Source organism: Pyrgilauda ruficollis, unplaced genomic scaffold, assembly GCF_017590135.1.
Source record: "Pyrgilauda ruficollis isolate IOZ18807 unplaced genomic scaffold, ASM1759013v1 scaffold38, whole genome shotgun sequence".
NCBI lineage: Eukaryota > Metazoa > Chordata > Aves > Passeriformes > Passeridae > Pyrgilauda > Pyrgilauda ruficollis.
The window spans coordinates 3,345,384-3,372,127 of NW_024525267.1; the positions used below are offsets into that span (position 1 = coordinate 3,345,384).

Below are 26,744 nucleotides of genomic sequence, written 5' to 3' on the forward strand. Positions count from 1 at the left end.
GATCTGAACAGCATCAGAATAGAAGCAAACACTGAAATCTCATTAATCATGAAACAGAATTTTTGTTGTTGGCAGAGAAATCCTGATATAAGGTTAGAAGACACATTCATGAAATCTTATCCTGCAGTTTTACACCATCAAACCTCTTGCCCTTGTCATGTGTATGAAAGGAAGCTCTTATATATAAAAAGATCTAAGATACTGCAAGCATAAAAAATGAGGTGATAGGAATCTCAGGAAGTTCAACAAGGACATGCATCTGGAATGGAGTAATCCTGTGCAACAGACCAGGCTGATGCTGAACTTGTTAGAAAGAAACTTTGCAGAAAAAATACCTGGAGGTCCTGATGCTGAATATGAATCACCAGTGTTCTCAGCAAAGAAGGACAATGTAATTCCAGGCCAGATCAGGAAGTATTTACCTAGTATGTAGAGAAAATGGTACCAGGCTCTTTTCAGAGATGTGCAGTGAAAGGATAAGAGGCAAAGGAACAATGTAGGAACACAGAAACTTGTTGGCTCAGCTCCAGGGTCATCAAATACTAAACCAGGCTGTTCATAGAAGCTGTGGAGTCTGTGCTTGGAGATACCCAGAACTTCAGTGGACAGGCTCTTAAGTAATCTGCTGCAGCTGGACATAATTTGAGTAGGGATTCAGACTAGATGATGTCTGGAGATCCAACCTACATGATACTGTGATGAAGAACAGGACAAGAGAAGAAGTCACATTAATGAGGTACAAGGAGTTCTCTTACTGTGGTTTGGATAAGAGATAATAGATGTTGTTGGGCAAGTATTTTTTAAATTGAATTTGTAGATCATTATTTATTATCTTGAAAGGCCATCCAGTGCCTTAACAACAGCATGCGAAGCTAAGACTCTCCACAAATACGGGTTTCTTAAAAGCTGTTGTACACATTCAGTATGGGTTGGACCCAAAATATGCATTAATTTTTAAAGAACTCAAGGTTATGCATGAGTCATTCACATGAGTGGTTCTGTGATTAGTTGCAGTTTGCATCAGGCAAGTTCAGTACTGCACTATGGAGATTCATGAATATTGGTAGATCCAAAACCTGCAGATTTACTGCCTGTTACTGGCCAATATTTTTTTTAATTGTCCTATTTTAAATACATTATTTCTTTATAAAAATAAAGTCTTTTGAATGTTTTCACAAATGTGATAATACTGCAGCAGTCTGAGACTCCCTGGTTTTGTTTTTCTCTAATAACACACAGTCATTTTCTATTACTGGTAGTTCAGACACATTATTATTTGCAGAGTATTAAATAGTGCTATATTCCTAGAGCACTGAAAAAAATGCTTTTAAAACATTCTAGGTCAAATACATTTGACATTTAACTTCTGTCATGTCCAGATGCAATGGAGATGCTCTACCAGCTTTGGAAGAGTAATTGTATTTTTAGAATTTATTTATAACTGTTTTATTTTTGGAATGCATGTTTTATTAATCAGTAGATTTTTCATTAGTCACAAATGAATTGGTATAATAGCATAGGCAGAACATTGGCTGGGTTTTGTACTATTTGCATATTGTAGATACTTTTCATTTCTTTAATATTATGACAGAGGAAAGGTTCCAAGAACTTTTGGCACATTTCCTAAGTTGCCAAATGCTGCAGTTGTATTTTAGTTCATGGACTGAGCTTGCTTTCAAATATAATTTCCTCAGAGTTATAATGAGAGAGAGAGAGAGAGTTTCTTAATGGAACATTTTGTACCTACCAAGAGAATGGTCCAAATTTTCTTTTCTATGTATTTTTTTTCAGTTCTAATTTGATAGTCCTATAGATATAACATTACTGTTTTTAATGTACTCATATTTGTTCACATAGGAATTCTAGTTCTCTTACCTAAACATCACCCCAGGAAAGCTGTGGCATTCCTCTGTTCCTCCTTTTCTCTCCCAGTAGTATTTAGAGAGTATGTTTTAATATGCAGAAAGCTTTTATATTGCACCTCAGAAAAAAAGCCCAGTTGATTGATAATGCTTTTGTTTGCTTGTTTATTTTTTTCTTTTGAGTGAATGCAGGCACCTTAGTTGTGAGGTCAAAGGTTTCCCCCAAGATTCAGCAGTTTTCTGAAATAAGTTGAACATAGCACTCTCCAGCTAGGAGGTAACAGCATTTTACTTTTTATGCTCAGTGGTGTAAAGTACTGAAAAGTATTTATTGTGGGGATGTTTCAAAAGTTAAAAGAAAAAATTATTTAGTATTTCAAACGTCTTCACTTGCTGTGAACCTGTGAACATGTAGGAACAAAAATTAGGAAAAAATCATGTAATCAATATAACTTTGGTTCTTGAGAAAATAATAAGGCTATTTGTAAGCACACCAAGAATGGAGAAGTAACAGACAGCATTGATTTGTTAAGAACAAATGATGTCTAATCAATCTAATGTGTTTTCTCACTATTGTGCATGAGAGGGACTGTGACTGTAATGAAATATTTTTCTATATGTTGTTTTATGTCTTTTTCTAAACACAGAGGGAAATCCATTTTGCTAAGCAAGATTGCTCTCGTGTCCTTGTAAGTCTTCACCTTTCTTTACAGAAAGACAGATTACAGATCAGAGTAAGGAAGTAAATGTTTTAGGGTTACGCAGGTAGGTGTGTGAACCTGAGGACCACTAAGCACAGTTACAGAAGCATCCTCTGCTGAGCAACTGTGCTGATGTTCTGTGAAAAATTCAGAATGTTAAATAGCCTTTAAAACATCTGATTTCATAGCTGGGCAGTTTCACAGTAGGTTGCTGCATAAAGAAGCAGAAACATATATTCAAGATATTTTTAAAGATTTTTTTCCATATTGTGCATGTTACTATTATGTTACTGGCAAGCCTTTAATGCTTGGAGAATTTAATTAAAGCCTTTAAAGAACATAAAACACACTGCAAAAGATATAGTAGATATTGTTACTGAAATTGTGAAAATTAAGGATTAGAAAAACATTTGATTTCTGCTTTGGAATAACAACCCCTTATAAAGGAAAATGATATGTAGTATGGATTTTCCCTCAATTAGCCAAAGACATTTTCAAAAGGCCTAATTTTCTAGTCTATGGGTTGGTTATGCTGCCTTTAGGAACTAAAATGCAATAAATATATACACACTAAAGGTATATACAAGCATGCTGAGTTATACCTGTTATGGATAAGGGGGTCTTCTCCTCAAAGGCCATCTTTTTTAATATATAAAAGAAGGCCCCCCAAAGGTGAATATTTCATTTTAATAAAGTGAGTAATTCTAGAAAAGAAGATGGGTAACTGAAAAAAATGTTTTCCAGAAAGGTGGAGGAGGACCTATAGCAAACACTGAACCTGGATTTCCCAAGCTATGGGGTAGGCTCCATCATAGCAGCATTACAGCCTGGCAAGAATAAATTCTGCTCATGATAGTAAAACACATGAAGCCAAGTTTGTACAGAAAAAGACTAAGAGTTGAGTTCATTGCCTCAAATTACTGAATTGCATGAGCTAATATGCCCCATGTCATCTTTTGCATTGACCTGTTCCATCTCTCAGATGGATATTTTTCCTAAATTTCTGAATCGTGAATAAATTTTAGTTGTGACAATAAGAGTGTTTCCTTTCTCTAACACTTTTTGAGTTTAACTGCTGCTGTTCAGCCTGTCTACGTTCCAGTCTTGCTCATTTTCTGTGACATGGCAGTAGAATGGAATTAGTGTATACATCTAATAACACCAAACTCTTCAGAACACTGCTTACTCAATTTCCAAAAAGAGATGTTTGATTGAATTTCTTTGTGGAGGCAACGAGAGAGGGAGGGTTGTCTTTCAAAGTATTAATTGGAGAGCCTGAGCTTTTAGGATTAGTTTATTGTGATTGTTTCTGACTTAAGTAAAAAAAAAAATGGTTAATGTCTGCATGAAATCATAAGGTGACAGCTTAAAATAGGATAAAGAATGAGCTTAAAGAGTACAGAGGTGAATAAGAGGCTCAGGTTGTTTGCATTAATTTTATTTGTTATTACATTGTAATGTGGAATTCATAACACTGAGATTATTATGGTTTAATTATGTTAGTGACTGTCACTGAGAGCTTTTGGATAAATTGCAGCCTCTAGAAGACAAGAAAAGGGCAAATTCACTTTCAAACAGGAAGAGATAAAGTAGGTAATGAAAGCATTTTAGTTTCTGAAGAAAATATCAGGCAAATTATTAAATTACTTGGAAGCAGTTGGGAATGGGATGGAATTGACTAATTAATAACAAATTATGTTAAATCAATCTTTCTGTGGAAAAGGTAACAGATCTTGTAGTTAGTAGATGAAATGCATCTTGAACTAAATGCACATCTTTTTTGCCTGTGTTTTACCTGACTTTCTCATGTCTTAGGCTAGAGAACTCAAGTATTTATTATAGAAAAAGCAGTTTTGAGAAGTCTTGTGGAGGTAAACACACAGCAAAGCCAGTGATTGCCAAAAGCTTAAATGAGGAGTTCCACTGAATCAGTTATGGGTATGTCTAATGCCATTTGGACAGCCCTCTTTGTGGGAAACAGTGAGCACTTGACGTGTCCTTTGTAAAGCTGTGTGACAGGATTAGTACAGGTAGGCTGCATTTTTGCTAATTTCTGGCTGCAGTCCCATTGAAAACTTGTTGATACTCCCAGAGTTTTTGTTAAGCTGGGAACTAGTAAGAAACAAAATCCTTTGGGAGTAAAGTGCTATTAAACTCAGTAGTGAGCCTCCATGGGGTAATTCAGTATTTTCTCAAGTGCTGGGGGTGAGAGGGAGATGCCTGTGTATGTGGCTTTTGTAAAGCCTCCCCAAATGATGCCTGGTAGTGGTGTACATGAGAGTAATATCTTGTTGCTCCTATAACTGATGATTTTAATACTTTCTTCCTTCCCTGTGGAGTCTTTTTTTTTTCCCCTGTAGCTGTTGGGGTTCTGAAAGCTCCCATGGCAAGAGATGGTCACAGATATAATTTGTAGTGAAAATCTCTGCTGCCCTGATGACTTTTTTGTCCTTTTGGGGAGGGAACTCATGGACAAAATTAAGTGTTTCACTTAGTGGTGACAGAGAAGCTCTTTAGATCTTACACTGGCAATTGGTGGCGAGTCATTTCAAAAAAGGACAGAAATCCCCTACAAATACCAGAATTCACACAGAACAACACTCACCCCTCCTTTAGGCTCTTCATAATCTTTTTCCTCATCTTTTCCCTTGATGAGCATGTGTGATGAAGTAAAACCTTTCTCTTCTTTAAGCTGAATAAATAAGTAATTTTACAAGTCTTAGCCCATTGACTGTGTAAGTTGAGTTCAGCAGATGAGGAAAATTGAGCTGATGATGAAATCAAATAAATCAGCCCCCGGGAATGAAATAAGCATAAAAAAATCTGTGTGAATGATTTTTAGTATTGTACACCTAAGTGCAAGTGTTTACATCTGTCAGTAATGTTTTTATCTGAAAGTATTTTCAGTTGTTTAAAAAAGCCTGTTTTAAGATAACCATCACTTGCATAAAATGCAAATTAAAGAATATTTTAAGAAGCTTTTATCATAGTATTTTAAAGGATTTTTTTTTTTATTTTAGTTCCGCAGTACCTCCTTCACTGTTGCTTTCAGCAGTAACTTTATTTAATGTTGATCCTTATATGGGATATGTAGAATATAAATCACAGTTGTTATTGTGAAAGTGAGCAGATATATTTATCTTGGTCCATACTGCTGTGCCAAAAGTTTTATTTCAGTAAATGTACAGTAATATAATGAATTTGTTAGGATGAAAGGAAGCAGGAACTGTGGAAAAGTCCTATAAATTAAGCTAGCTGAGTTCTGTTGTGTTCCAAAGTGCAGGCAATCCAATTGATCCTAACCACAGGACTCTGTGGAGATTAGTGTGTACAATTAAATGTTGGCAGCAGTGTATCCATGGGAACAGCTATTGCCTTCATATGGTGGTTTGCAAATTATTTCCTACTTTCACGATGAAGTTTCACTCCTACCTTCACTGAAAGTTAAGTAAACAACTCAAGAGTTGTAATATAGATTGGGATGTGGTATTTATGTACAGACAATGTTTTGTTCAAGTTACTTTTGTCTCACTGAAAAAAAAAAAAAAAAGACTGGCTTCTCGGTAGGGAAACATTCAACCATTAGATTTGTAGATTTCTTCCTGCGTGTTGTCTGAACGGTGACCTCGGTGGAGCTCCTCTCCTCAGTGTGGGAGCCACTTGTTGTCTCCTTTCAGCAGGAAGCAGTCAGTGGTGCAGAGGCCCATGAGCAGGAGCAATTTCAAGTGGATAGAAATTAGTGAGCTGTCTTTTATTTCATGAAATTAGACAAGCCCCAGATATTTGAAGCGTGTTATTATAAGCATGTTCACTTTTAGCAATCTTGATGTTTTTGAAACTAAGTCGAAATGAATAACTTATTTCATTTTCTGCTCAAATTTTAATGTCCTCTTGTCACTTGATTTTAGGGAAGCAGATATTTAGCAGCAAAACAGAATTTAGGATCAGTGCACTGAAGTTCCACCCTACAGAGTCAAATGTTTTCATTTGTGGAGGATTCAGCCCAGAAGTTAAAGCATGGGATTTAAGGACCTCTAAGGTAAAGGAAATATTTCTTCTCTTTCTCTTTCCGAGTGTTTCCTAGGTTGTGTGTGCTGTGTGTTATCAAGGTGCTAGATGTACTTACTGGTCTTTCACCGAAATGTTATTCTGAGGTCTTTTGCATTTGTCACTGTGTTCCTATTCATTGACATGAACCTCTGTAATGTGTTTTAAGTGCTATGAGGAACACTGTACAGAAAAATAATGTTTTTTTCTTTCTGTAGATAAAAGTTACATCTAGTTGAATCAAACAAAGCAATAGCTCATTTGAGTATTGTGAAAAGCAAAGAAACAGTATGGCTAATTTGCTTCTCAAGCTCTTACATGTGGATGAGGATGTGTACATTATGCCTGTACCTTTTGTATAGAAGCCTGGAGCAATTTTTACATTCATGAAGGGTCACAGAGGTGGAAAATGCCTCTGCTTTTACTTTATCATGAACCACAAAGAGCAATGTGCTCCCAGCTGCCATTCAGAGCTCAGGTAAGACCAGAGCTGTACTCTGCCAGTGGAAGTGCAAGGTAAGCAACGTCCTCATGCACAGAACAGCTCAAAGAGAAGCAGGGATGTAAAGTGATTAGTTCTTTGTTTTCCTTTGAATTTCTCTGTGGGTAGATCCTACTCATCATAGTTTGCCATCTGTTTGCTCTTGAGGATGGCAGAAGGGACCTGAAAAAGATGAGATAGCATAGCCACACCTTGTCTCTGTCTGTGATGTACTAAGAATAATAGGTGAGAGATAAAGGGAGATGCATGTCAGGTATGAGGGCTCTAACAGGAGAGCTCTGAAATAATTGTGGGAGTTGCTCTGTTGAGGAAACAGAGTATTCTTGTGCAATTAACAATCAAGTTCTTATGCTGCAGTTGCATTTGTCACTGGTGTTTGAGGAAAGCATTTAATTATGTAGGATCTCTACCATATGAATAAGTTCTTAAAAGGAAAACATTAGTAAATACATATTGAGACTGCCACATTTGAGGCTACTCTGAAAATAAAATTACTGTGAGTTTCAGAGTTACAGTGTTAGTATGAAAACCTTTGTAGAAGTGGATGGGATTCATTGCATCCATCATACTTGTATGATGGCTAGTTTTCCTTCTTAGGGATGTGAAGAGGTTCTCAAAGCATACGTCTGTGAAGGAAGATGGTTCTAGTTTTAAATTGCAAAAATATAAGTGCATTTAATAAAAAATACCTATGTAATGTTTTAAAAAAAGAAATTAGATTTTCCATTTTCACTGTTCCTCCTGGCAGGGAGCTGAAGAAGAAAGACTAATCGAAGTCTTTACTCCTGAAGAGCAGGATCAGTGATTTCATAGCAAGGAAATGACACAGTAAATAAAGTTTTTCTTTCTTGAGATTCTCATAACAGTAGAACAATTTTGGGGAGGAGGTGCAGAATCCTTCAATGTCCTTCTTAACACAGAGAACCCATTGTTGTCATGGTGTGCTGAACTGCCTTTAAAGGTGCTTCAGGAACTAAATGGGTGTCATCTTTTTAAGGCTTAAAGTTTGTTGATTGTTATGTCAAATTTGAGGTCTTTGTAGTCCAGGAGAAGATGGCATATGTAGGTGACAAAACATTCTTTTAGAGATTTTCTGACTTGGTCCAATAATCTTTTCTGGAAATGATACTGTAGTTATACACAAAGTCAAGTGATAGTCTGGCTGTGTACAAAGCCAGAGACATTCTTTCACCCCATGTCATTTCTTTATGATGGATTTTGTGTCCATGCATATCTTTGAGTGACCATCTATGAGAATCTGTGAAGATGATTTTTCTCTAGATTTGAAATCAATCGTGATTGATGAAGCATGGTCATATCAAAATTGGCAATGCCTCCAGCTTGTGTGTGTCTAGAGTGCCCAGTCTTTTCAGATGGAAAATGATAACTGATTCTGTTCTACAGTAACAAATGGCTGAAGTCACATGTTACAAAAATATGCCTGTATGGGTGGTGCTCATGTTGTGTATGGTTGTGGAGGAATATGTTAGAAATTTTTCACAGGTGGTGGGACACAATCTCAAATACTGATAATGGAGAAGGCACTTCTGTGCCTTCAAGGAAATAGAAGATTCATTTACAATTGATATTTACAATCCAAGACTTATGCTTGAGTAAAACTTTTTTTTCCAGCAATTCTGATACCAGTGATTTTGATGACAAGCTCTGAAGACTATGCAAAATTGGCATTGCCTCAAGTAGAGCTAAGGGACTAGAGAACAGATGTTAGTGCTTGTGCTAGATAGATTAGTTCTGAGTTGTCTCCTGAGTCTGCTACTCTTCTGTTGTCAGTGTCTCTGCCAATCTGCAGTAGTTTTATCTTTGAACAGTGTTATAGTGTCACCAAGACAAATGGCTTGAAAAATGCTGTTCTTGGCCCTTTCCCCCTCCTTGTGAATCATCAAGAGCTTCAGTAGTGCTTTCCCTTGGCACCAGACAGGGTATCAAACAGTACTGTATTCCAAGCAATGATGACAATAAATGTGTGTGTCTCTTAAAGCAGCTCCTTCCTTTAAGGTTTTGTATGATGGTGCCTCAGTTTAACCACAGCTGAACTGCCAGTTGATATTTCTGGCAAACCTGATTAAAGGTCAGACCTGCATAAAGGTAGATTCAGAAAGCATTTCCTTGTGAAGAGGAGCATGTGATGCTTAACCTGGACAGAGCCAGCAAAGCACCACAAGCATCCCAGACTGTGATTGCCAAATATTGCCAGCCACCTCATCCTGGTGTTCTGCAGAAGGTGCCTCCTACAGAAATAAGTGCATCTCTGTGGACTGGAGTTTGCTGTTTGGCTGTCTTGGAAAGTCTTCTCAGTGAAAGTTCCTGAAAACTGGCAGGAGAGAAGAAGCATGTCCTTCACCAATGGAGAGTGTAGCTGCAAGGCAAATAAGGGAGGGGTAACACCCAGTTTACATGAGGCAGTAACAAGGAGCAGACAAACATCTGAGGTGGAGGTTGCCTGAGGTCTCACCTGTGCATCATTACTGCAAAATACTGTAGTTACATTTCAAACTCTCAGGCATAGAATGAAATGTTGGTTAGGCATGAATTATCAGTCTCATCAGTATGTCACGTCTGCCACTTCCTAGTTTTGGGGGATTTCAATGGCTTCTTCAGGTATTCCTGCTTTCAGTTTATATTGCTATCTTTATTCACATATCTTTTCCATCTTACACAGTTATAGCCATAGTTAAAACTGGAGAGAGTCCTAGCCAATATTTTGAAATTTGTCCTGTTCTAATAAGTACCATTTTCTCTTAACTGAAATAGATGTCTGAGGCCTCATGCCACTTTTGCTTCAATTTTGACACAAACAACCTTTCTATCTTTCAAGTTCTTTCATCCTAATTCATTACAAGATTTTCCTGTTTTGCCTGTTCTTTCAAGTGTGTTAATCTGTCATTCAGTTTGGAATGATGTGTGGGTGAACTAATGATTCTTTTTGTTCCTATCATCATACTCCTGATAGCCTTTTCAGGCTTTGCAGCATGTTTTGTCAATAGAGAGAACACCCTAGATCAGGCATCTGAATCTTGTTATTCATTGGACATTGAAAACTCAATTTCAGCATGCTGGTAATTCAGTTTCAGGGGTCATTCTTTAGGATGTACTCCTGTGTTTTTACAAGCTATCCTCTTGCACAACTTAAAGTTAACTGTGAGGCAAAATGATAATTTTATCAGGAAATAAGGTGATTTTTCCTGGAAATTCAGAGCATAACACAGAGAGAGCGAGAATGAAAAATTGCAGAAATGTTGTCCAATTACACATACATGCAGTGGTTTAAGTGAGCTGCTTTATGACAGTGTGCCACATTGATGCTTTCTGCTGATGGAAAATTACACAGAATAGCTCATATTGATATTTTTAAAAATTAGTACTTCTGACCAGGACCATGAATTTATGAGCATTAATTACTAATATTTATTCATTATTTGAATGTGGTACAAAAATTGGATTTGCAAGTCCTCGAGAAAATGTATCAAGTTGGTTTGAGGCAGCCTCTCAGCTACTAAAACACTGAAAAATTTTAGGGGAGCTAATAGCATCCCTGCTTTACACAATGCAAACCTTGCTGACATGTATAAATGAATCTTTTCAATTCAGTTTGACAGTTCACTCATGGTACAGGGGAAGTGAGTGAGTGAGTGGCTGCGTGGTCCTTAGGTGCTGGCTGGGTTTAAACCATGACAGAAATGTGCAGCAGGCCATTAATCAGAGAGGCAGATATTAAAAAAAAAAAGAAAAAAAAAAGGGTAATGTTGAAAGATATTTATTGCTATCCCTGTTCTGTTGAGCAAATAAGCAAAATAATTTCTAATGTAGCATTGGGTATTAAGCAAGACAAAGAATGGAAGAACAATAAGGGAGGTTAAATCTTTAAGACAGAGCTAAACAATATACTTCAGGAAATGAATGGATGGGACAGCTTGTTAACCTCTCAGTGAAATGTAAAGTATACAGGCATCTCACAATTAGAGACATGAGTAATCAAAGCCTGAAAAAAAAAATAAAAGAGGCAGCTGAATAGCCTGTGGAGATTTATTATAGTGCTATTTCTTTCTGTTTGTGTTAAATCCAGTTTTGTCTCTCAGGTAAAGAGATTATTCTGGAGATTTTATATTATTGTATGTAACAGATTGATTAAATTTATGAAAAATTTGGAGAATGTTTATAGAGATTTTATGAAAAGACCAGAAAACCTGGAAGCGAGCTGCTGTGTTTTAAAAAATAAAACAATCTGTAGTGTCGACCAAGGAAGAAGCATCATATTGAACAGCCCCCATGGGATCTTTGGACCTTGGAGCTGAACCTAGATAAACCCCATAAAACCCTGCAAAACGAAATGTGCAATAACCCCAAGACCTTAAAGTAGTTTTGTATTTTAGAAGTGTTTCCTTTCTCTGAGCTGTGGAAGAATTTTGTCAGATGTTCAGCACAAGCCAGCACAGTCACCCTTCATGTTGGCTGATCTACATTTGCTTTTCAGACATGATACAGTATGTATTCCAGCCACTTATTCTACCTGAAATTTTAGTATTCCTTGAAATACCAAAGAGAAGAAAAGGTTGAGACTTGTGTCCTTTAACCCAGCAATAAGGACCTTATTGTGTTCATTGAAGTGCATATGACTACAGATGGGTTTTTTTTTTGCTTTTTAATTTGGGTTTCTAAGCTTACACAGATGTACTATCAGAGAAGGACTACCACTATAGCTGTCTAAAACTGGTAACACTTTTAAAGGAGCTGAAGTTCATTATGTGGTGAATGGTCAAACTGCGTTGAACAATGTGTTTACATGTGTCAGCAAGGTTTGCGTAGAGCAGGGGTGCTGTTAAATCTGGTGAAAGGATGTACAGCAGTCAAAGCTTACATCTGAATGTACTCATTAAAGTTTCTAATGTAGCCATTTAATGATTTTTGAGATTTGCATATTTTACCTTTTATTTATATTCCGCTTTGATGCAGCTTAATGTTTTGTAAGCATTCAGGAACTGGTTCCTTACTGTGTCCATGCGGAAATGTGAGGGACTTCGTGAGATCACGAACATTTTTTTTGACTTTATTAAAACTAGAGGAATAATTCACTCAGCTGTTGGATACAGTCTCTCTTTGATCTCTTGTCTGTTGATGTTCACGTGTCCAGTGTCACAAGCTAGCGGGGCTTGTTGGAGCCTTGGCAAGAGCTGTTTGTGATCACTGCCAGAACAGCAAGTCCTGGTGAAGCACCACACAGTAATCTGGGGAGGGAATAAGTGGAAGGTGACAGGGCTGTGGCTCTGATCCTAAAGCATTATTTGAAGCTCTTAGACCTCCATAAATGCAAATCTACTGATTATGTTAAACAGGGAGGCAAAGAGAGCAAGGGCATCAGGTAGAGGAGACCCAGTAAAATATAACTGGACAGCCACAGAACAGACTTTGAAGAAAAGATTAGTTACAGATATAGAAATGAAAGACAGTTAAAAATATCATATTATTTAAGGGATGGTTGATTGTGTGAAGTTTACTTGATGTCACTTTATGATGTTGGACTGGACAGAGCAATAAGAGAAGCTGGGGAAGGCAGGAATTAACCTAGGTACTGTATAATGAGAAAATTGGCTAAAAGGGATGTCTCAAAAAAGGGAAACTGGCTTGGAGGAATTTAATGAAGTGCTTCAGGCATGGCATTAAATGGAGACAAAATTTGTTATTTAATTTTTGGAAAAAGTTTGTTACATGTTTGTCTTGTGCAAGTGCACAATCAATAAAAAAAAGCAATAGCATATTATGCAGGAAAAATAGCAATAACTTAGTAGAAACTGAAAGAGTACAAAGAAATAGAAAGGTTCAACCATTTTGGATTAATAACAAAATTTTGTCATGGAAAGTTGAAAAAAGATTAGTACAAATTCAAGGCTAATTTAAGAAAAACATAGATTTGAAGTTTTACACAGAATTTCCCATTTTAAAAATTGAGATCTTATAAGATATAGAACAAATTAACTAGCAAAAAATGATGGAAGCTCCTATTTCAAGCTTTTAAAATAAGTCTTGAAATGAACTGTAAAATTTTCATTAACAGCAGAGTTCAAGGCACAGCAATAACAGGTTTTTTTCCCTCCCTCATCTTTGTTTATTACTTGAACATTACTTAGCTACAAAATTGCAACTATCATCTACAACTTTAGGCTTAAAAAGAAAAAAATTGAAGAGATGCTTTTTATGTTGGTGAGCTATTTCTCCATACTTGAGTTTATAAAGAAACAAGCACAAGCTGTTAAAGCACAGTTAAAAAAATTAATAGGTGCAAATGCACCGCATTTGTTTCCTTGGAAACATTCTATTGCAATTTCTTTCAGACGAGATGCAGTCATTTTAAATAGCATGTATTTAGGAGACCCTAATGAATTTGTCTCTGGATAGCATATAAATATGAAAAAAAGGCTGTAGAAACTGGTGGAGCTGCTTGCACTTCTGGTTTCTATAGAAACAGCCAATACATTGTCATGTACTGCTGGTATTAGGAAGAACAAGGTAATTAAAATAAGATGATTTATGCAGTGCTTTAGAAAACTCAAGTTATTCTTCTCAGAGAAATCCATCTTGAATCCATGGACAAATGTTCAGAGAACTATGGTGGGGGTATATTTTTACTTGTATAATGGCATGTGATTTTAATTATTAACATTCAGGGGTCCTTTCTGAGCGTGAAGGCATGTGTTCTGTGTCTGTGGCAGAGGTGAGCAGTCTGCTGTGTTTATTTGGATGCCTCTTATGGTGGCATTGCGGATGAAAATCCTACACCTGTCTGTGCAGGACATCACTCCTGTGCTCCCAGAGGGACAGAAATGAGCCAGGAACAAAGCATTCCTTCTTTTGCAGTGGGAGTGCTCACGTGAGAGGCTGTCAGGGAATGGCTGTTCCAGTTCCAGTCCATTTCTAGGCATGTTTTACACCCCCAACAGTGACCAATACACTTTTGAAGAACAAGAATAGAAAAGCACACATCAAACATCTTTATCACAATTCCCAGCAATGGTTACCTAGGCCTCTCTAAGTTAGAGTTTGGGGGCTTCCTGCCTCTTTGTCTTTCTTGGATCACTTTGTTTTCACACTGTGGAATTGGTTGTTCTTGATCTTTTTACATCTGCAACTTCCTTTAGCAAGGAACTCAGTTTAAATATGTAGTGTTTGAAGAAGCATCTCATTCTGTGTGTTTTGAAGCTGCCTTCTGCTCATTTGCTGTCTGAAGTCTTATAATGGAGAAAACCACTCGCCTTCTCCATGCTGCTCAGACTTTATTTCCAATTCTTTCAGATTCCCTCAGTCATCTCATTTCTTTACAAAGAATTCCTTGTTTTTGTACTAAAAAACTTTCTGTGAGTTCCTCACAGAAAAGCCATTTGTATCTTTCCTATATGTGGATTTTGCTTCTTATCCTATTTGAGATTGGGAGATAATTTTAAATAAAAAAATCTGATGGAAAGATAATTTTTTTGTTATAAATGGTTGATGATTTCCATCACAAGATTCTAGTGCCTTTTCAAGTGATCTAAAATTGACTTTAAAAAGTCCAGTGTACATTGTTCATATCTGAAATCTTAGAGATCAATATTAGATTAAGGTTAACCACTTCTTCATCTTAAAAAGTCATTATTTCCTTTTAATTATTCTCAAGTTCTCTTGATAATGTTGAGCTTTATCTCTGAAAACAGAGCAGTTAAAAATGGGGAAAAAAATAAATAGTAAAGAAAAACAGGGGTTTTTAACTGCATGAAGAGAAATACAATAGATTGACACAAATGGTTTGCACTACAATAGATAAAAACCCCTTCTGTTTTGTGAAAGAGTAAGCTTTTCTTTAAGTTAAAATGTTCTTTTTGTTACTGTTAATGGTGTAGTACTCTTTCACAGAGTAAATTTAATCAGTTTTCCATTGAACTAATTACCCAGCATGTCAGTAGGAAGAGGCAGGTCCATGCCAAATCATACAAAGATAGGACAAGAAATGAAAGAAAAAATATGCCAGATTTTACAGGTTGGAAACTATGGATCTCACTGATAAGGGTTTTTTCTGATGACCAGCCATATTGCCTGTAGTCCTATTAGATTTGTTTTGAGACCTCCTCTCCTGATGGCCCAGGGTAATGAACATAAAAGCACATTTCTTTCTCATCACTAGCTTAAAATTTGGGGTGCTTTTTGTAAAGTGCATTGCACACAGCATACAAGTGACCAGCACAGAGTTGGGGCAGATGGCAGCTTCTGAATTGCTCATGTGGAGGCTTTGAGATTTCTTGACAGAATACCAGGATCTGCATGGTATGTGCTTAATGGAGAAAAGTATTATAGAACACCCATCTGAAATATATGCCTTGAATTCAGCATCACAGCTTGCTTTTCAAATCACCAGAACCATAAGAATCTGTTTGAAACTGATTTAATTTGCTTAAATTACCTTTCTTTTTGAATTCCTGCAGCCATTAGCTCCTGTCTTATTGAAGGTTTGTTGTTATGTTGGATTGTGTTGACACCAGAAATGATTAGGCCTTTCTTTGAAATTAATTCTTTTATGTCCATAAAATTCTTAGATTGAATAAGTGAGCTGTGGTTTTCCAGTGCTGATAGGTGATAAATCTACGAGTAGGAAAAGAGCTGAAGTTGTTATTAACAAACTAAAGCCAGCAGGGTAGGCAAACTGGTGCTTCCTCCGGACAAGTTCCTCAGGCATGTAATGAATTAATTGCCTAAGGTAGAACAAAGCAGGTTTAATTATGAGTACTTTCCTGAGCAGGGATGTTGCAATTAGTTATTTTTGAAAGCTATTTTTGAAAGCTGTCTTTATGGGGCAATTGAAATAGTATGTATATCAAGTTCCCAGCTGCTGTTCAAAGTGTTAATTTACTGTTCCCTAAGTCAGTTCCTACTGTGTGGTTTGAAGATAAGAAAAGCATAGTTTTTCTGAGGTATGTATCAAACATATAGAAAAAGAAGGTATTTTGTGCTTATTTTGATAGGCAGTTCTCTGTTGCAAAGGTAAGGTACACAGGTAATTTGGTTAAATATCCTATTGAATAACAGAAACAAATATTGTTTAATGATTAGTGGTGAAAATGTTTAAATTGATACTGGCAGTTTTTGTAAGAGCCCAATCGGTTTTCAGCAAACATTAAAAGTATTTGCACATTACCAGCTTCATAGTATCTTCTTTTTCCTTACCAAGAAATGTCTGTTGTTCCAAAAACTGTTAAAAGCAAGTCCAAAACCTAAACCCTTCACAATGCTGGACACAACATATGGATGGATATTTACCCACATTTCACAAGTTTGGGGCTTTTTTAGATAATGAAGATGTAAACAGTATGTCTGTGATTTTCATCTTTAAAATAAGAAAATATTAAAAATCACTGCCATGAATATCCGTTTGGAAGTTTGTTGCCATTTTGTTGTTCTGTTTTGTTGTTCTTCATCTCCCAGCACTAACTGGCCTTTGTTGCTGGCTCTTTGTCCCTGTTTTTACACTTGTGCTGCTCCATGCTCTTGCTCCTGCTGACTCTCTGGTTGGATTTGTCACTTCTGAGCAGGTGCCTGCTGCTAAGTAGCTGCCTCCTCAGTCTGTCAGGGTGGTTCTGCCTTTTGTGTCCACTCCCCCCAATTTGACTTCATTCTTCTCCTGCAGTTCCTACAGCTGTCAGGTTTCTGTGTGGTTTTCCATTTCTCATTCCAGGCAGCTATTATATTTTGTGGGGTTTTTTTTTCAGTTTGGGATTTTATTTTTCATTTTTGCTTCTACAAAATAGCTTCATTTTCTACTTTACTAATGAACTATAGACTTCCTTTTATAACTCTGTGAAGAAATATGCATGGTGATTTCTCCATAGAGAAAGTGGAGGATATAAATATGGAAATATCCCTTTTGGCTTTACAAAGTTTAATTGCTTTGTAGATTATGCAGATTCTGAGGCTGTAAAATCTGATGAGAGCAAGTAACACATTTGTATATTCACTCTCTTAAAAAAGCAGGCAGATTGCTGAGAAATGTGCAGGTTTTTGAGTGTGCAGGTTTACATCTAGTTGCTGTTATTACAGGCTGTGTAGGGTGCTTGCATGGCTTAGGTTCTTTACCAAATGCAAACATGATGTGTTTAAACTGTGTATTTCACAAAACCTGTGAAAAGCAACTGGAACAGCTTCTGCTGCCATCTTTCTGCATGCTGAGGTCACAGGAAGCAGAGCTGGAAGGGACCTCAGGACATCCACAAGTAGATCACCCTAAAGCAGGATCACCTTTCTGAACATTTTCCTAACAGTCATAGATTTTGGAGTTTGAGGCAAGAAATCAAGAAGTTCTCATGCTGTGTTTAGTACTTGACATGATTTTTCTTTTATTGGTGAAAGTGTAAAACAGGGGTATAATTTAGGATATTTCACTGTGACACCTGAAAATTGTTTGTTTGGTGGTTATAAAAACAAAAAAAGTCTGCAAATGGTCTGGGCCCTGAAGTTAGCAGTCACTAGGTATATAAGGGATATCCCTGAAATGAATATAAGGGTAAGCACTGAAATGCCTCACACAGTTGGGAGTCATTTCAGGATAATGCTTCAAGCACTTTCTCCACTCTATTGGTATTCTAGTGACATTAGAAGGAGGACTAACCTCTAAATACACTTTGGAAGTGCAGAGAGCTATGTTTTTAGCTATCTTGGAGAGAGATTCAGATATTAATAACTAGGAGTCTTCCCATGTCCTAGTTTCAAGGATCACCATATTCAGAGAGATGGTTTGCTTTGATCTGGCCACGTGCCTTGAAGTTTCTCTTCACTGGAGGCAATCAGAGAAAAAAGAAAGCAAAAGTATTGATTTGCAAAATTCAAATTAGACAACATAGATACAGAATTTCATGAAGAAAGATGGAAAGAAAGGACATTCAAATTGTTCATGTGTTCCTTAGAATAATTAAAAATATCTTACTTTTTAAGATCCAGCTTACAGACTGTTAAAATATTCAGAATCCTGTGGCTGATACCCATTTCTACATGGATCTAACCCACTTTTTCTGTACAATCAAAATCTCCCCAGGTGAAGCTTTTACCAATTACCCCTCCTCTTTTCCACATAACTCTTTGTTAGAAGGGAGTTTCCATCATCTCTGTAGCCACCCTTTAAATACTGGAACTTGGTCTCCCCTACACCTTTTTTTCTCAAGGCTGAGCAAGCTCAGTTCTCTCTGCCTTTCCTTATGTAGCAGCTTCCCAGTCTTTTGAGCACCTTCACTGCCCTTCTCTGGTCTCTCTTCAGCCTGTCCCCATGTTTTTTGTAGTGTGGGCAAAACTGAACACAGTGTCCCAGGTGTGACGTGAAAAGAGCTGGCAAGAGTGGGACAATGACAGTCTCTGCTAGTGATGCCCTTATTGATGTCCCCCAGCACCCAGCTGGATTTCTTTGCTGCAGCCGAACACTGTTCACTCATGTTGAGCTTGTTGTCCATGAGGATCCTCAGGTCCTTTCCACTTTCTGGCTGGGCACACAGCTCCAGCTCCTCCTGGTTGCTCCCAGGCTGTGTGTGTTGGTATGCAGACGCCTGAGGTGGTTGCTCTGCTGGTTTTCACCTTGGGAGGCAGCTAAGGAATGTTTGTTGCTGCTCTGGTTGGCCTGGCTTGTCCCCAGTGGGTTGCAATGATGTGTTTGGTGTTGCCACTTTGGACACCCCAAACTTCCTGAGTCCTTCATTTTAAAGCCCTGCTCACTGAGTGGGACAGCTTGCTGCCAAGGATTCTTTTATCTCTTCCAGGGAATCTAGAAGAGTTCAGAGTATTGAGGGGAGTTTGTGTAGATCCAGCTTCACACTGTGTTGTCTGAAGCTCTTTCTCGATCTTATTCTAATTCCTTGGTAATTTACAACAGACTCTTACATATATATAATTTATAAATTTACAAACTGATGCTTTTTAAAACATAATTTAATTTTCCTGTATACTGATTCTTTGTATTCATTGACCAAGCTATTGAAAAACACTAGTATGTCAACATTTTAAATGGAGTTACCTTTTGATGTTTGAAAATAATATGTAATTTAATGGAGTTTATTATTAATACAAAGAGGGAAAATACAGGTTATCATGTTCTAATCTGTCAAAAAAAAAACTCTTTTGTCCACTAGGTGTTGAGAGTGTACAAAGCTTCAGTACAACAGACTTTGGATATACTCTTCCTGCCTGAAGGAAGAGAATTTCTTACCAGCACGGATGCAGTGAGCCGAGACTCAGCTGACCGCACCATCATTGCGTGGGACTTCCAGAGTGCTGCAAAAATCTCCAATCAGATTTTTCATGTAAGATCAACTACTGTTGTTTGGGTCATGATTTAATATTTCATACTTGTCAGTGTAGTAAAGAAGCATTTGATTTTCAATAAGGTCTTGTGATGTATAAGATGCCTTTCATGTAAGTTGATGACTTTCTTTGTTTTCATACTTAACACTAAATTGTTATTAAAAAATAACCTTGAAGACTGAGAGTTCTCCTTGTGTTTAAAATATTTACATTTCAGTGCTAATTCATTGACATCTAAGCTATATTTAGGCAAGGACTCTGCAGTGTCATTGTGGTTTGCCAGTGGTGCATGGCAGTAGCTGCTATAGTGCAATGTTTCTTTTCCCACACTTTTTCATGCATTTGTCATCAGCTGCAAGGAGGGCTATTGACAAATTGAGTTTAATATTCACAAAGTAATAGCAACCTGATATGTGCATATAGATACCTAATACAGAATAATCACAGAGGCAAAATTTGCATTTGTCAGTGCAGGTGCAGTATTTCTCAGTCATCTAACCAAGCAAGACATTTCATGGACTAAATTGTCTAGAAAGGCTGACAGCTTAAAAAGAGATTACCAAAGCAGTTAATAGAAAATTTCAACTCTCTGGGTCTTTTTTGAAAACCCAAGTCTAATATCCTATGTAATATAATATGATTGGATTGTGTATAGATGCTTTTTGGCTGAAATGAACAGTACTCTGCTGACAAGAGCACATAGTTGATGATTTAATGGGATTTTTTAGTGTTTAATTTCCAGAATTGTGTCGCTGTACAATGCTGGATCTATCAATACCTTGGATAGACAATAGTAAAGGAAAAAAGAAATAACTGTGAATATATGCAGACCAGAAAGGTTCAGCATCAAGGAGTAACAAACAAACATGACTGCAGCATCTCTGAAATGCACTTTTTCCACCTCCCCCCTACCTTTCTGCACTGTGAATAAACAAGATGTGGTGATGACTTTGCAAACTCTGCTTCACTTTTCTGAATTTTACCTTTGTAACCTTTGAGGTGGGAGTGTAACCCAGAGCTCTCCAAACAGATTAGATCCCAACAGGACTTGTTCTGTTGTTTGTCTGCATTAACAAATGAATAGTTAACAGCTCTAAAATAACCCATTACTACAACATACCCAGCATGACAGCAGCATGCTCCTGCAGATTGCATTGTGCTTTCTAGTGTCATATTTCCAGACCCAGTTTCTCTGCAGAAACACACAGTTGCACTGTGCCCAATACTTTACAGTACCCAGAACTTCCTTCCCAGCTCTTCACTTCCAAATCACAAAACAAAACCAATCCTATTCTTCCCGTAGTTCTTCCTGTTCTGCCACACAGCCCATGGTCACTGTTATCCTGGTGTTCTTCACATGCAGATAGATCCTACAGCCAGAGCTCTCATGGCATCAAAACTCAGCAATCTTTAGGTCAGCCTGAAACTATAAGAGGTTTGGACCTGGTGGAAGCCTTGTGAGAGCAGTTGATTTCTGAGGGAGTCACCATGAACTTTGAAAGTAATTTAATTCAGCCTTAAATAGGAACTGTACAGTAAAGCCAAGTCTTACTAATTGCTGCAGATATTTATGAGTTTGCAGTCAGCAGCAGCTACATCACTGTCATAAGGAGGCTAATAACAATCCTTTTTTTTCTTCTTCTTTTTTATAAGAGTGGGATGGGGAAAGGTGTCTATTTGAATCAGATGTTTTCTGTTCCTGTCAGTCTGGCCAGAACTGGAAGGATGGAGGATTTGGGAACTGTACAAAGTAACATGGAAAGCACAGTATAGCTGTGGAGGAAGGGATATGGGGAAAGAAGATTCACTTCCACATCCAAACTTTGGGTTTCCTTGGGCAGGAAGAGGATGATGGAGAGCCATCTGGCTGGAATTACCTTTCTGCAGCTGTTCTGCAGTACAATTATGGCTCAGATGGATATGGGATTTTGGTCAATATCTAGGAAAATAAGGTAGAGGTTTGATTTAGCATTTGTCCTGATGTATGGCTTCCAGTGGTTTGTAGTGAGTTAAGTATCTTTGTATAACGTATATATGGAGATGACTTGTCTTACATTGTCCTTCATGGGCTCTCAAGTATGCAAAGAGATAACTTGAATCATTTGAACTAATGTTCTGTTTGATACAACAAAACTTCCTTTAAAATCATTTTCAGGAGCGTTACACTTGCCCAAGTCTGACCCTGCACCCCAAGGAGTCAGTGTTTGTTGCTCAGACCAACGGGAACTACATGGCTTTGTTTTCTGCCCAGCGACCCTACCGAATCAACAAAAAGAAAAGATACGAAGGACACAAGGTATCCTTCCCCACCAGGAACTCAGTATGAAGTTTAAAAGGAAGATTGATAGCAAAGCACCTCTACTTTTAAATATGTCTGCTAATAGTGTTTTATTATAAATCAGTGATAGATATTAATTGGCTTCATTTGCTTTCCCATGTGCCAGTCTATTTTGAATCATATACACTCTGAATAAAATAGTTATTAGAAGACTTTATGAATGCTTAATGTCTTGATTAAAAAAGTTTTTGACATAGCTGTGTCTTAGTAAAGACCTGGAGAAATCTTTAGTGTATATTTATTTAAAGACATGCAGGTTTTGTACTATATTAATTTTCAGTATACCACAATGAACTTTTCTAATCAGCATCAAGAGTTACTCTGTTATTGTTTTTCACAGGTGGAAGGATTTGCAGTGGGCTGTGAATTTTCTCCAGATGGCACACTTTTGGTGACAGGAAGTTCAGATGGCAAAGTGTTTTTTTACAACTATCATACTTCAAGGATTATTCGCACTTTGTCTGCACATAAAGAAGCTTGTGTGAGTGCAATATTTCACCCAGTCTTGCCATCGCTCCTTGCAACTTGTGATTGGGCTGGAGAAATCAAGATCTGGCAATAACAAGCAGAGTTACTTTTTAGGATGTCTCTCTCCTGTTAGTCTGTCAAAGGCTTAGGAAATAAGCCAGGATATGGAATGTGAAATTCTGTTGGGATGTGTTGTAAGCAGGAGAGAGACTGTTGTCTTTTCTTCTATGACCTCTACGTTTATGCTTTCATAATGCAGTTAAGATGATTTTGTGGTTAGCTGTTGAGCAAAGAAGTGGTCCTGCTCTCTCCCTCAACCCTGGAAACAAAATTTAAACCCTTTTCTGTCAATCTTCTGGTGCTCATCTAGTCCCATTCTGCTTTGAGTGAGCACCTAAATTTAAGAAAATTTTTGCTCTTTTTATGCATCTTTTCAGTGCAGCTTTCTTAGACCAGGGTTTGTCACAGAATCATAGAATCATTTAGGTTGGAAAAGATCTTTAAAATCATTGAGTCCAAGCTTTAACCCAGCACAGCCAAGTCTACCACTAAACCATGTCCCACAGTGCCACATCTGCAAATCTTTTAAATACCTCCAAGGATGGTGATTCCACCACTTCCCTGGGCAGCCTGTTCCAATGCCTGACAACCCTTTGGCTGAAGAAATTTATTCTATTATCTAATCTAAACCTCTTCTGTCAGGAGGAGACTGTTTCCTCTTGTCCTCACCAAAAGTTGAGGACACAGTATTTAACAGATTATGATGTTAATTCAGATCAGTTAATATCTATTCCATTTTCCTGAGATGTTTTTTCCCACTTTTTTGAACTGGTTTACCTCCCTGACCTGATCACTGGAGAGTTAGAGAAGTAATACTGTAGTTCAAGGCAAAACAGCTTCTATGCACAAGAAGGGGGAAGGTCGCAGGGCAGGTGGGACTGCTTCTTCTGAAAATGGATAGTCTATTATCAGCTCAACTTACTGTAAAATGCCTTCTGAGAGTTCCAGGGAAATGTGTGACAGATAGCTTGAACCTATTTTTGAAGTCAATACATTTGTGTTTTTGAAGTCGTGATGTTTAGACTTGAGTTTTAAACTTACTCTTATGACTGTGTAAAAAAAAAAATGAAGCTATGTATACATATTTTTCAGTAAAAAATAAACATTTCTTTAAATACATGCTATTTTTGTTTACTACTTTACTCCTATTATTCTTGGCAGGATAGTACACAAGTTTATAATGGAATTGACGCTTGGGGGTGAAAACAATTAACATTACTCTAATTTATTGCAAGCACATACGCATTTCTCCATAGTTCTTGATGTTGCTTGGGCACAGAAAATTGTCATCATGCTATTCAGTGCAGGGGAGGTTCTTCAGTACTCAAACAGGAGCTGGGCTATTCTTCAGCAGATATAAAGTTCATTAGGCCATTACTGTGTATTTACATATATAGAGATTGTTTGTAAGTGTACTTTAAATTTGCGTTCCCTGCAATTGCATTACTTGGTTCTAGAAAATATTTTATGTGCATGTGTGTGTATATGTATGAAAAATAATATGTCTGTGCATCACATAGGCCATATGTACTCCTAATCATGACTCCATATAAACATGTATTGTCTTTTAGTGAGTGCTGTAAGCTTGTCTTGTCCTTGGTCTGGTTAGTCTGTAAAGGTGTTTTAACATACACAGGATAATTGTGCTGAGTAAATTGTCTCTGTCAGGAATCCAGAAACCATGTATAGCAGCAACTTCTCCTCTGTAGCATATTTTTATTCTTCTGTTTTTTCATATTGGCACAAATGCAAGGGGTTTCTATCAGCTTTTTTGCATACTCAGTAAAAAAATCTTTTTCAGAGAAAAATTTTCAGAACATCCTTGTGAACACCAGATTTTAATTAGTTAATGAGCATAATATACTCCATTGGTTTGTAGCTTATGTTCCTTATTGCCTGTAGTAAGAAATAAGCCTATACCAAGGCTGTGGGTCCAGTTTGTAGTCTAGACCAAGATGTTGTGGCTGCATAATTTTAATCACCTTACCAACAGCTATGACAGGTTTTAATAAAGGGCATTAAATTTGAGTGAGCCTTGCTTTTTCTTTCTTTCCCAGATTACTCTTTATTTCTTGCTTCCTTATTTAGCAATGAGCTGTTTAACAGGAGCCTGAAGTTTGCACTTTTCACACTGTGCCTCTAGTGTACAAGCCAGCTGTACCTTTAAATAGAAACTTGTTCAGTGGTTTTGAGTTACTCCTAATTCAAGCTGTGGGATCCTCATAAAAGTCAGAAGGAGGTCAGCTGGAAGTGAAGTATCCCTTGCCTGTTGCTAGGCAGGCTGAATCCCAACTGCACAGCATTTTCCAACGGGGTGGCTCTGTGTTCTTCCCTCCTGGTGTTTTAATTCAAAATGTACTGTTGCCACTTAAAAACTTTGGGCAGCCAGGTGTGTCTTGTATGAATGATGGGCAGCACTGTAATTGTTCCTGTTACAACCTGGTATCTATCTCCATGGGAGATTATCTGTTATTTTGTTAAGTACAGCCTTGAGAAAGGCCTCTAAAATAAATGTGAGCTCATGGTTGAAACGCTTTTTTGGAAGAGGCCTGAGCTGATGTGAGCACTTCTCTTTATGTGAGTGAGCTCTGAGCACACTCAGCCTCAGCAAGAGCACATCTGGATAGAAGGGAGGTCCTGAGAGAGTCTTTGGGAATCATTGCCAAGAAAAGTAACTGCATTTTGTATGATTACACATGTTGTTGCTTAAGTTTAACTTGTGTACTGAGGTGTGATTCTGGTGTGTAGAATTTATCCATCCTGAAATTATCTTGCAGGTATAAATTGTACACTACTTGAGGGGTGGAGAGGGAGGGAAAAGCTTAAATTTGATTAAAGGTAGAAAAGAAAAGAAACTTGAAACTGTATTATCTTAAAGAATATTGAAGCTAGAATTGCATTTGTGTCAGATTTCCAAGATGGCCAGAGTTTAATTACTTAGAAGATCCAGTCAAAGGTTTTATAATGCAATGAAATTATTTTCACAGCATTATCTCGTTAAAATCTCTTTCTAATATAAAACTGATTAAGACACAGACTGAAATTTAGTCATTGAAAATACTTCAGAAAAGTGGTGTCAATTAAGTTTTCATTATGATTCAAGCACAAATTCTTCCTTGTTATCTTATGTAATGAACTGTAATCAAAAAATATCCGTATTATTCTATCACTCTGCAATTACCAAATATTGTTTGGGCTGCATACAAGGATTATTATGGTCAGATGAAGCTTTTAGAATGCAATAAATTGTTGGTTAATTAATTTTATTCATAAAATTGTAATGTATAAATTTTTGCATCTTGCTTTAGGAGAAATTCTTTTAGATTTATGTAGAGGCCTCTAGGGCATCATATGTTAGAGCCAAGGCAGAGTTTTCCAGCATTTTGAAATGGTCTAGACTGTGTAGATAAACAACCCAGATTAATTTTAATCTATTTTGTACTGTACCAAAAAGTAATAATGCCAGTCTCTACCACTTTATTATTTGCTACTGAAGCATTATTAATTTGGGGTGTCAGAGGATGCAAGCTATTCAACTGTCTTTATCTCAAAAACCTGCTAATTAGCAGACAGTTATTAGAATCATTGTGTTCGCTCAGCTGAAATACTGTTGTGAGTCACTGTATTTCAGCTATTGGCTTCATCATAAAAATAAGGTATGGCATTACAATGGGATTACTCGTTCTGTAGGGGACAGGCAAATGTAAAGGTACAGTACTACTGGAGAACAGAACAAAGCAGGCAGATCAAAAAATTGTGGGATCTCAAATTACCCATTATCCTTACATAAGGGTTTGGCCTGCACTCAACTGAAAATATTTGCTCTTCTTTCTTCAGCTAGCCTTGATCTCAGTCTCTGAATCCCAGCTCCTCCTAGTCACTGCTTGCATCCTCACCATTTAATTTTCATTTTTTCTGTCCTTGTCTCACCACTTTGTCTTCTGCATTTAAAGGTATAGCAGTCTATGTGCTTACACTACATTTATCTTCTCTCTTTTTTTTTTTTTTTTTTTACTGTGCTCTGACTTGAGACTTTCAGGCTTTCATTCCAGCTGTGATTAGAAAGGCAGGCAGAAATCCCAGAGCACTCTGCACTCCATTTTTGCCTGTTTTCCAGTTTTAATGAGGCTTATTACTTTTGGAGAGTCTCCCCTTTTCTTAGCCTCTCCTCTGTCTTCTTCTCTTTCTGCCTTTGATTACTGCTTTACTGTCTTGCAGATTCTTTTTCTTATATATCAGTTCCTACAAGGTTTACCTTGTCAGGAGTGTTTTTTTTGTGGAAAAGAAAAAAGCCAAAGAAACCTCATCCACCAACCCTCAGAGTTATTGCTGCTTACAGTGCTTTAACTCACAGACTGTGCACTGTGTTGCCTTCAAATGAATTTAAATGAGGAGATATGTTCCAAGACCATACTTAATATGTCCCTGCTGGTGGGACTAAACTG

General features: G+C 37.3%; 1 protein-coding gene across 1 annotated transcript in view; it reads left to right on the forward strand.

Moving 5' to 3' along the window:
• Positions 1-23,906, forward strand: part of WDR25 (WD repeat domain 25) — a 59,288-nt gene extending 35,382 nt beyond the window's left edge. Inside the window, exons 4-7 of the mRNA XM_041476365.1 lie at positions 6,472-6,602; positions 19,262-19,432; positions 21,589-21,729; positions 22,112-23,906. Of these exons, the coding sequence (XP_041332299.1) occupies positions 6,472-6,602; positions 19,262-19,432; positions 21,589-21,729; positions 22,112-22,333 (665 nt within the window). The 3' untranslated portion in view covers positions 22,334-23,906. The remainder of the gene's footprint in view (positions 1-6,471; positions 6,603-19,261; positions 19,433-21,588; positions 21,730-22,111) is intronic.
• Positions 23,907-26,744: the final 2,838 nt, after the last annotated feature.